The sequence below is a fragment of the Anabrus simplex genome, chromosome 4 (genome assembly GCF_040414725.1).
Source record: "Anabrus simplex isolate iqAnaSimp1 chromosome 4, ASM4041472v1, whole genome shotgun sequence".
Taxonomy (NCBI): domain Eukaryota; kingdom Metazoa; phylum Arthropoda; class Insecta; order Orthoptera; family Tettigoniidae; genus Anabrus; species Anabrus simplex.
In genome coordinates, this window is record NC_090268.1 from 251642369 (window position 1) to 251654564 (window position 12196).

Consider the following 12196-nt stretch of genomic DNA (forward strand, 5'->3'; position numbering starts at 1 on the left):
CAGCTGCTTTCTCTCATGTGAATTCGGAATGATGAACCGGTTGGTTGTAGGGAGATACCCAGATATCTGAAGGAGTTTACTATTTTTAGTTTGTTTGATCCATAGAAAAGTTTGTCATTTTCAGATATTCTTCCACCTTTCCTGAATACCATTTGAAGTCTTTTTTTCATTTAAAATCATTCGATTTTCTTCAGCCCAGGAATGTAACCTGGTCAAAGTATCTTGAAGAGCCTGTCTGTCATGGGAGCTGATTCTTAATTTGTGTTTGGGTGGTCATGGTTTCTGGGAAGGGCATTTGGGTTCCAACTGAATGGTTGTGACAAGTCTGGGTACTGATAGTTAAAGTTATGGGTATGTCTGCATGGCATTGGTAGTGGGAATTGACTGGGAGAAAATATTGGGTTCAGGGATATTTGGGTCTTGTCTTAGATGGTGAATTATATTGTGTATTTTTGACGAGAGACTCTTTGATGATGGCAATAAACTCCCACATGGCTGGAGCCACTTTCTGCCTTAAAGTACCTATACATACTCTTCATATTTCCCTTAATTCATATGTGATTGTCAATTATGTTTGCCATCATGTTATTCTTAGCTGACTTTTTTCTAATTACAAGTTCCTTCATATTGTACCAGGAAAGCATAGGCCCTGGCACATAGGAGTTATAAATTTTATTTATGAACTACAGTTAAGTTTTGATGCATGAACAGCTGCGTGAGAGAATGTTGTCGTTCTCACTGCACTGCATGAGGGAGACCGCAAGTCGAGCAAGGTCAAGTGACGTCACCATTGCCTGTAGCTTCCCTCATTCTCTCGAAATTGTTTGATGAACTTTTTAATGCCTGGATCAATTAACATGAGACCAATGCTGAATTGTAGCCAATATTCTAGAAGTGAAACCCTGCAAATTTGAGATCAATCCATCCAGTGGTTTCCAAAATATAACAAGTTAAAGTTTGGAAAGTATTTTCACCGCTTCATCACCTGATATGAACATTAAAACAACAGGCGTTGTAGTGTTTATTTCCTAAATATAGGAAAGATAAGTATTGGAAAGGTGGTGTTAACTATTATTCTTGTTTTAATGTTCATATCTGATGTCCAATACGGTCTACAATGAGATTTATTACTTGTAATCATCACCTGATTCAGAGCGCTGCTCGCAGACAGGTATAAATACTGTAGGTCAGTGAACCAAGGTTATAGCCAGTGTGCAGTAAGTGTGTTCTGCAATTATGACAGAAGGACAGTATGCTCTGTCGCGATCCGCGAGGACGTAGTGGTCACACTCGAACACTTTGAAATAGTGCGAAGACGTCGCAAGTCAAATTTCTGCCGCGTCGAGACGAAGGAAATATTCTAAAAGTTTCTCCGACCAAATCGTCATTATATAATACTCAGAAGTGTGTTAACCAAGTGAAGCTATAATAGAAATTGTGAATTGAAGTTTCAAGTATTCCATTTATCAGTATATGACATTGTGAACTTTGTTATTTTCACGTAACTCCGAACTTTATCATTGAACTGTAACAATATTCTAAGTCATTGCATGTGATGAACTAAAATCCTAATTTGAGACAATTTTTTATGATTCTGAGACGTTTTTCTCCTACAATAGTACAATTGTGAACTGTGTGAGACATTATTTCACTAGAAATTCACCAATAACAAAGCTAGAAGTGACTATTTTTTTGGTGCATTTTCTCGATCTTTCGATCGCTACTGCGAGAAACTAAATGAACCTTAAGAACTTTTTATGACAATATTAAGTAGTACAGACTCATGTTGTGCAAATTTAGTCATAAAATCGTCTCAATCTATGAACAGTATTATTTCAGAGACTGTTGTAGAGACTGTTGTTAATGACATTTTTTCGAGTGCGTATGGACCGTGATTATTATTCTACGGTCAAACCTGAGACATAATTAATGACTATTATGAACTGTGACAGTGTTAAATCCTAATTCCATAAACTGTGTGTATATAAAAACTGTGTTTTCCGTAGCGTAAAAGCTTGTAAGTCCTTACTCCATTAACCTGACTTACAAATCATATGGTATCATGGACTGTGATATTCTAAGTCACACATTCAACACCGTAAACTAACATGAGAACAGAAGTGTGGATAGAGACTTGTGTCGGTGTATTATATCAATCCTAGTGATAATTGAGAGCTCTGTAGTGCCAATTGATCTTTCCGTGTTCCGACATTACCTCAAAGAACATTGGAAATCTTGGTAAAGTGTTGTGAGATTCTACTGCATCGAACGTCGTTTCCAGTGTGGGATTAACGTGGTTTCTTCAATTATGGTACCCATCGAGGGACGTCGACGAGGGATATTAACGTGGTATCTTCACTGAATGGACTTGTCACGTCGCCGGTGTTGAGTTTGAGCCTTGGCTGCACGCTGCAGAATGTTCCAAGCACCAAGCTGCCATACAGCAAAAACACCAACACTTGTAAGCAGATTCCAGGTGATCGTCTCATATTCTGAGTGAGTAATCCTACTGACTGTCTTCTAAAAAAGCACTCAGTTAATTACAGTGCTCCAACAAGTGCCTCGTGTGAATTTCAGCTTGTAATTTATAATCATTCAAGAAAGGTTCATATCTTGCTTTTGAACTGTAAATTCCTTTTAAAAATCATTTATCACTTGAATTAATCTCACATAGATGAACTTTAGGATTTGCAAGTGCACTATTTTATTTTATTTTTCAACTTAAATGAACTGTAGAAATACACAGCAAGTGATCAAATATTTTTATTTGAACTATCAACTTATTCATGAAAGAGTGTGTTAATTTTATGTTCAAAATATTAGAAAGACTATAGGTCTGCACCATAAGTGATGAACTTAATGAAATTCAAGGTGCAAAGTGATATTTTAGTATTTAAATCCATATTAGATGAACTGTAGGGTGTACATGATCTCTAAAGGAGTGATATTTATTTTGGACATTTTCAAGCAAGTAGACGTCTCAGAAGACAACAGCATTGATCTTTTATTTTGCATTTTTGAAAATATTGGCTGGAAATTTGAGTTTCAAAGTTTCAACTGCAGGGTGATTTTTTATGAATATTGATAATAAATATTATCAAAAGATTTTGCCATCTATTATTCGACCTGCGATACTATCCATCTCTGTACCTGCTCCAATAAGAAACCGAACACTACCTGAGATCCTTCCCATGCTCTGGCCCCTTAATCATTTCCCGGTACAATATATTAGTTTTTATGTTTAACTAGCTGATGTACCCGTGCTTCGCTACAGAATTCTAGGTTAGGTAGTGTACATGCGAGTGAGATTGTATTAAATTGCATAGGTCTTAACGTTACCCTAGAAACATGATGGGAAAGTCACCAAACGTCTTTTCTTATGTGAGGACTGGGTTAGGGAATTTTCATTGTAATGGTAGGCCCTCTTGCCTACCATCAGTCACAATCAAGTTGGGGATTTTTCATTATAATGGCAGACTATCACTCTCCACCTGCCTTTTTACATCCTTAGTGGTTTTCCCAACTGAAATCAACAGGTCATTACAATGACGCCAGTGGAAATGTCACGATTGAAAGCAATGCTATCATGTGACGTACTCGATCAAATGAAAAACCACATATATTCTTATTTTTAACGAGCAGTAGTATGTTGCCGATCTAACAGTTCAAAGTTCCAGAGTAGGAATGACCAGGCCAGTAGACTGCCGTGAGCCGTGAAAACTTTTATTTTCGGGGTCGGGGGTGGGGCCAAGAATGGACAGTCCCAGGGCAAAGACTATGCCCTTTTACTCATCTGTTTCCTAGGAGTACCCGATGAGTTGGAAATTTTTTTCCTCCAAGCCAGAAAAATCCCCTCATGGGAGCTAATTTGGAATAACATGAATGTAGAATTTAAATTTTAAGCGCCTTCCCCTAAACTACCATTTCATCCAGGGTGAATAAAATTGTTTATAACTTAGACTGTAGTTTCTTATTCCCTGACTCTATACCGATTTTCATTAAATTCTGTTAACCCATTTTCTAATGGCTTGGCGTTAATATGAACTTAGGAACAAAAATACAAATTCATGAATATCTCTGTTATCATAGCTGGCACAGTAAAAATGTGTAAGACATAAATGATCAGAAATTTAATTCTGTAAAACTTTAGTTACGCAGTATTTATCGATAGGACCACTAATAACATAAATATTTGGGAATTAAATTTTAGGCCTTTTCCTAAACTACCATTTTGCTCAGTATGAATAAAATAATTTATAGCCTAGATTGTAGTGGTTCATTCCCCGACTTTACATACCGATTTTCATTAAATTCTCCTCAGCCGTTTTCTCGTGATGCTTGTACATACATACATACATACATACATACATACATACATTATCATTATAGACTGTTATGCCTTTCAGCGTTCAGTCTGCAAGTCTGTGAATTTACTAAACGTCGCCACAATCCTCTGTTTGCAACTAGTGCTGTGGCCTCATTTAGTTCTATACCTCTTATCTTTAAATCATTAGAAACTGAGTCTAACCATCGTCATCTTGGTCTCCCTCTATTTCTCTTACCCACCAAAGCAGAGTCCATTATTCTCCTAGGTAACCTATCCTCCTCCATTCGCCTCACATGACCCCACCACCAAAGCCGGTTTATGCATACAGCTTCATCCATCGAGTTAATTCCTAAATTAGCCAAGATATTATACTGCGGGCTTTCGGCACAATCTGCCATTAAGACCAAGCCGTCAGCATAGGCCAGACTGCTTACTACATCTCCATGTAAACTACGAACAGCAAAGGTGAAAGATTACAGCCTTGTCTAACACCTGTAAGTACCCTGAACCAAGAACTCATTCTACCATGAAATCTCACTGAAACCCAATTGTCAACATACTGTAAATGCCTGTGATTGATTTTAATAATGAACCTTTAATTCCATAGTCCCCCAGTATGGCGAACATCTTTTCCCTTGGTACCCTGTCATATGCTTTCTCTAGATCTACGAAAGATAAACACAACTGCCTATTCCTCTCGTAGCATTTTTCAATTACCTGGCGCATACTGAAAATCTGATCCTGACAGCCCCTCTGTGGTCTGAAACCACACTGGTTTTCATCCACCTTCCTCTCAACTACTGATCGCACCCACCCTTCCAAGATGCCAGTGAATACTTTGCCTGGTATACTAAACAATGAGATATCTCGATAGTTGTTGCAATCCTTCCTGTTTCCTTGCTTATAGATAGGTGCAATTAGTGCTTTTGTCCAATCTGAAGGTACCTTACCAACACTCCATGCTAGTCTTACTACTCTATGAAGACATTTCACCCCTGCCTTCCCACTATACTTCACCATTTCAGGTCTAATTTCATCTATTCCTGCTGCTTTATTACAATGGGGTTTATTTACTGTCCTTTCCATTTCCTCAAGCGTAATTTCACCAACATCATTTTCCTCCTCCTGATGAGCTTCGCTGTTCGCAACACCACCAGGAAGATTTCCTTTTATGTTGAGAAGATGTTCAAAATATTCCCTCCACCTGTCCAGTGATTCCCTGGGATCTCTTATGAGTTCACCTGAATTACTCAGAACACTGTTCATTTCCTTTTTCCCTCCCTTCCTGAGATTCTTTATTACTGTCTAGAAAGGTTTCCCTGCTGCTTGACCTAGCCTTTCCAGGTTCTTTACAAAATCTTCCCATGACTTCTTTTTGGATTCAACAACTATTTGTTTTGCTCTGTTTCTTTCATCTACATACAATTCCTTGTCTGCCTCGACCCTTGTTTGGAGCCATTTCTGATAAGCCTTCTTTTTACGTTTACAAGTTGCTCTCACTTCATCATTCCACCAAGATGTTCGCCTTTTCCCATCTTTACACACAGTTGTCCCTAGGCATTCCCTTGGTGTTTCTACTACAGCTTCCCTGTATGCCACCCGTTCTCTTTCTATATCCTGAACCTGCGTACTGTCTACTGTTCAAAACTTCTCACTAATCATATCCTTGCATTTCTGTCTAATTTCCTCGTCCTGGAGATTTTCTACCGTTATTCGTTTGCAGACAGATTTCACTTTCTCTATTCTAGGCCTAGAGATACTTAGTTCACTACAGATAGTGGTCTGTATCATTGAAAAATCCCCAGAAAACTCGTACATTCTTAACAGATTTCTTGAATTCAAAGTCGGTTAAGATATAGTCTATTAAGGATCTGGTACCCCTAGCCTCCTGTGTGTAGCGGTGAATAGTCTTGTGCTTGAAGAATGTATTCATAACTGCTAAACCCATACTAGCGCAGAAGTCCAGCAAACGCTTCCCATTCACATTAGCTTCCATATACTCCCCACATTTACCAATCACCCTTTCGTATCCCTCACTGCTATTTCCAGCTCTCGCATTTAAATCCCCCATTAGCACTATCCTATCCTTGCTGTTGACCCTGACCACGATGTCACTCAATGCTTCATAAAACTTGTCAACTTCATCCTCATCTGCACCCTCACATGGTGAATACACTGAGACAGTTCTCGTCCTAATTCCTCCAACTGCCAAACCTACCCACATCTTTTGCTCATTTACGTGCCTAACAGAAAATATGTTGCGTGCAATAGTATTCATGATAAACAGCCCTACCCCATACTCTGCCCTTCCCTTTCTAACACCCGTCAAGTCACTTTATAATCTCCTATCTCTTGCTCGTTATCTCCCATTACTCGATTATCACTTACTCCTAGGACATCCAAATTCATCCTCTTTGCTGACTCAGCTAGTTCTACTTTCTTTCTTCCATAAGCTCCATTAATATTGATAGCTCCCCATCGAATTCCATTTTGTTCGCCAAGTTGTTTCCAAGGAGTCCCTCGCCTGTCAAATGGGAGTGAGACTCCGTTACTCCCATAGGTCCGAGGCTTGCTTAAAATGTTCTGAAATCAGTAAATTCATGAAGCAGGATGCTGCCCTTCTTACACATAGTCCAAGTGAGAATCTCTCCTCTAACGGGTTATGGACCACCGGTGGATTGCATAGTCCTAGCCGCCTTAGCACAAGGAGGACCCTGACTCAGAATATGTCCGAGATGGCCACTCCCATTCCATAGCAACTGGTATCCCGACTCTCAGGACCACTTACTAGGCCACTCAGCCGTTGCCCATGATTCATGAACTAGGATGTGACTACAGTAACCCACACCATGAACCAGACGGACAGACAGAAATTACAAAAACGTAAAAACTGCATTTACTTGTTGCTGTGGACATGACCGATACAAAAATACCATTTTTTAAAAAATTCTGAGCAATGTACAGACAAAACTCTTATTATGTATATATATACAAATGTGATCACTACGTTATTAGTTGCTGATGTACTGGGTGTGATCTTTCTGTCAATAGGATGGGTTTACTCCTGTGGATCGGATCAAACAGGGGATGAAATTAGAAGTTCAAGATAAACTTGATCCTCGGCAGCTATGGGTTGCTACGGTAAGGAACTTAACAAGAATTGTATTCTATGTTGTTTTGTTATTGTACTAACAGTTTTTCTTTTTGTGGTTTCTTTGGCTTGGTTTGTGCTAATATGTCTGGCTCCATGGCTAAATGGTTAGCGTGCTGGCGTTTGGTCACAGGGGTCCCAGGTTCGATTCCTGGTAGCGTTCAGAATTTTTTGTCTTCATCATTTTGTGCTCATCACGAAGTGCAGGTTGCCTACGGGAGTCATATCAAAAGACCTGCAACTGGCAAGCCGAGCATGTCCTTGGACACTCCCAGCACTAAAAGCCATATGCCATTTCATTTGTACCAACATAGTACTGTGAGTGTGTTCTTCAGCCAATGTTTATGTCTAACTTTATTGCTCATTAATTCTAGGCTACTATTGTGTGATATGAGTTTTATATATCAGTTGGCTTCCTAGTCAGTTCTGAGGTTTGTATTCTTGTTTAGTGGTTAACTTGTGTGTGGTTGGTTGTATAATGGATAAGCAGGTTTTTGGGCATTAATCAGTTAGGTATTATACTAGACTGGTTAATTAAAATCTTGTTGTTTCATGTAGATGAGGTGTTAGTGCATGTTTATGTGTAACTAATTGAAGTTGGGAAACCAAGCTCGGTAGTTGCAGTCACTTAAGTGCGTCCAGTATTTGGGAGATAGTTTGTTCGAACCCCCCACTGTCGGCAGCCCTTCCACTCCTATCCCTTTTCCCATCCCATCGTCGCCATAAGACCTATCTGTGTCGGTGCGACGTAAAGCAACTTGTGAAGTTAGGGAAGCTGGGAACAAAGAAGGCATAGCTTGTCACTGCATTCTTAAGAAGTTGGTTGGCCAAGAGTGATATTTTAATCCACTTATGTTTGCTGTTTGTTCCTAAGGCCGAGTGCTCCTTGTACTAGACCCTTATACCAGTAGTAATTTTTTGCCTTTGCTTAGGAATTTTACTAGAATCATTTTGGTGGGAAGTCACTATGCTAGTGCCTTGATCTTAGTAGCTATAGTTAACGATTTAAATTTCATACTATGTGACATTATTTTAGAATTTGCATAATTCCTCCTCAAAAACCAAGCAATACAGTTGAGAATGTTGTTATACTGACCATATGGCAATCCAGTATCTGCAGACCATTTGGGTGAGCAGCAGTAATTTTGGCAAACCAAGGCCCTTAATGTGCTGTATGTGCCAAACAGTAAAATGTAAATGTGATTTAAATACTGTACAGTGAACTTAGGTGTAGCCGTAATCAGGATTATAGTCTAATAATAATAATAATAATAATAATAATAATAATAATAATAATAATAATAATAATAATAATTGCTACCATTATGTAACCTCGTTACACACAAACACAAATAACGCAATGAGACATTATAATAATAATAATAATAATAATAATAATAATAAAGGCATACACAATTAAAGACAAACTAAAACCATACGTATATTTAGCACAGAAGACAAACAGTAACGATCAGGTTAAGCAACATGACGGCTAAGGAAGGATATGTGGAAAGCGGCTAGGAACCATATCCATGCGGTGAAAGGTATTGGCATTGCTGAAGAGCCGAAATCAGTGGTGATTCAAAATTAATAAATAGTATACTTAACAATTTAGATGGAAATAATAGCGCAAATAATCAACAAAATTACACTTTAAAAAAACTGAAACAATTCGAACAATAACACAACCCAGCATTTTCAAACTTTTTTCTTGTGGCAAGAGGTGCGATAGGTAATCATAACTAATTTTGGGTCGCTGAACACGAATCCGTTGTCCATTTCTACGTATCACGTCACGTTTTCTCGCAATAAGTATATCAAAATAAGAGATAGACCTGAATACTGCATTTAAAAAGTATTGAAAAATGTTGATAATTTTGGATGTATTTATATTTTTTTGTATTATTATATATATTTTGAAATAGTTGAAGATTGTCTTGAATTATTATATACAGTAAATAATTATTGAGTATAAAATTACAATGAAATATTTAGCATTTATTGTAATATAATACTGATTTACACAAAAACACATAAACAAACAACTCTGAGGCAATGAGCGCATTTTAGTTTGACAATTAAACGTGATTTACAAGCAAACAATGTAATTTTTACTCAGTATCTTTATGAATTCATAAATGTGAACAAAATAAACTTTAACAGTCCTAGATGTCCCCCTGGAATGAACGCTTGGCTGCTCAGCGTCTGACTGCATCAAGTTTGTCTTCTCTTTTCAAACACAAACAGTAGTCTGCCATCATTGGTTCATCCCACCTCCCCTTGATGTCCTGGTGGAATCTCTCTCTCATCTCTTCACTAACAGCCCCAAGATTTTCCAGAAAGTGGTCGAGATGAGAGTGAAGGAAGTTTCAGACTCATTCTACACCCCAACTCTTTCATATCATCCAACATCGTTTTCACTATTGTTTTGTATTGTTCATCCTTTACACTTCCCAGTAACTTCATTAAGATGTCTCTTACTGAATTCAGTGCATCAAGTTCCACGGCATTCATCGTCCGTTCAAAGTTTCTGTCTTTCAGAAGCTTTCTAATTTGTGGTCCATTAAAAATGCCTCCCTTGACATTTGCATCAGATAAATATGGAAATTTGCTTGCAATGTACTTGAAACAGGGGCTACTTTTGTCCAAGGCCTTAACGAACCTCTTCATGATTCCCAGTTTGATGTGTAGCTGTGGCAAAATAATTTTTTGTGGGTCAACTAATGAAGCATTCGTAACATTTGTAACATTTTTCACACCAAGTGTCAAAACTTGTCTCTTGGGCCAGGAAGGTGTAGACCAGTGTTTGTTCCTAGCTCTGCTGTCCCATTCACATAAATAACAAGGGAATTTAGTGTAGCCTGCTTGTTGTCCTAATACAATACCACACAAGTCACTACACACATCCCACCGGTGCTCATGATACTTGATTTTTTCTAAAACAGTTTGCATTGTGATATATTGTAATTTTCTTTTAGTGAAATCGAATGTGCCACAGGAATCAAAGCTAGAATGTTTCCGTTATGAAGTAGTACAGCCTTTAAGCTCCACTTGTAGGAATCCACAAACAGTTGATTCGCTGTTATCATAAAGCAGCACTGTGCCGCAATGACACATTTTCAGACAATAAATGGCAAATAAAACGAAAACTAGATGTGATACAATAGAACCAATGACATTTCTGAAATCAGGAGACCTTATTTAGTTAAAATCACGTATCAGATCCTTTGCCGCAAAAATCATGCTGGGTAGTGTAATTACAAATTACCTAGAGAGGTCAAATTCAGTGATAAGTAAAATCTCACACAATGTACAAGCTTCATGGTGCAACATTTAAGTGACTTAATACTGTCAGAATGAATAAAATTTAAGCAACATACATAGTCAAAAGGATATACACAGAAGGAATAAAATACAACTTTTAAAATGATAATCTTAGTGCAGAGCACCTTTAGGAGTCAGCCCTCTCAAAAACACTTTTGAGAAAGGGCGCCCGTCCTAAATGTGAATACTCCAAGATGAAGCAGAACAAATGAGACAGCCCCAAAGGGGAAATTTACAGTTTACAATTACATCGGGAGGTGTTGAACATATAATTTACAAAACAAAAGAAATGGGAACTGTCTCTTCACAAATGATGTGACTTGCCGTAAAGGCTAAGTCATATTAAGAAAATTTGGCGACTGAAGGAAAAACGGGTAAGTTCCGGCAAAAAGAAATTAAACGGAACACTACATTTGAAAATAACTACCAGAAAGATGAAAAAGCAAAGTGCTTACCTGTTGGAGGTGCCAAGAAGACCCGTCACCTCGAAGGCAACCTCTCCCTTCAGTGGTCACAATTCAAAAGATGCCTCGGAAGAGCTTGGCACTAGCGAAGAGCTCCTCTCCAGAAAATTGGGAAATCGTAAAACCACCAATGAGCGTCCGTTATTTTCCTTCGTCCGCCAATCACAACTAATTTTATTATGACCAATTGGGGCCCAGGAATAAAATCTGATAAAGAACATCGAGTAGCATTGATTGATGCAATATGATGCAACCGGAAACTCCTGGAAGCATCCTACACCCGATCTAGCGCATGTACTACAGTATGTCCCACAAATATCTCTTAAATGTTTTTTTTTAAAGATTAATTTTTTTTACAACAACTAAACAATCTTGAAGCAGTGTCATAAACAATTCCAAATATTCCCAAACAGAAAAAATACAAACAAACCAATAAATAAACAGATGATATAAAATTCCCCACAGTTATTCAAGTCCAAATCACATTTTCTTTCCTTCTTTAAATCACTACATTAGGCTTCAGAATACTGCCAAAAATGAAGGAAACACATTATCTCATTATTTTGAAATCTATGAACTATTCATAATGTGGTTAAGAATTATACAGAAACCTTAAAATGCATTTTCTCTGTGCATAGTGCAACTAGTGTGGGTCAAACTCTTATATCCAATACTGACCCTTGTAAGAAAACTTAACTCCAGGGAAGAGGAGTAAAGATCATCATCCTCCAGTTGAAAGAAATTAGATTTAGTTGCCAGTAATTCTGTAAAAATCTTTAAATATTCAATCAGGGTTTTCATTATTAACACTTTTCCTGAACTTAACAATAGTTAAAATTTGTTGGTTGTGACTTCAGTGGACACTATATATATGCCCGTCATTGACAGGACAATCACTTAGCATGTGCATGATTACATTTTTGTCCATTC

General features: G+C 37.8%; 1 protein-coding gene across 4 annotated transcripts in view; it reads left to right on the plus strand.

Annotated features, from left to right (window-relative positions):
* Positions 1 to 12196, plus strand: part of LOC136872630 (scm-like with four MBT domains protein 1) — a 256730-nt gene that overhangs the window by 22140 nt on the left and 222394 nt on the right. For all 4 annotated transcript variants that reach the window (XR_010859967.2, XM_067146434.2, XM_067146432.2 and 1 more), the window contains exon 5: positions 7379 to 7468. Coding sequence is in view for 3 of the 4 variants with exons in the window: in XM_067146434.2 (XP_067002535.2) it covers positions 7379 to 7468 (90 nt within the window). In the remaining variant the exon portion in view is untranslated. The remainder of the gene's footprint in view (positions 1 to 7378; positions 7469 to 12196) is intronic.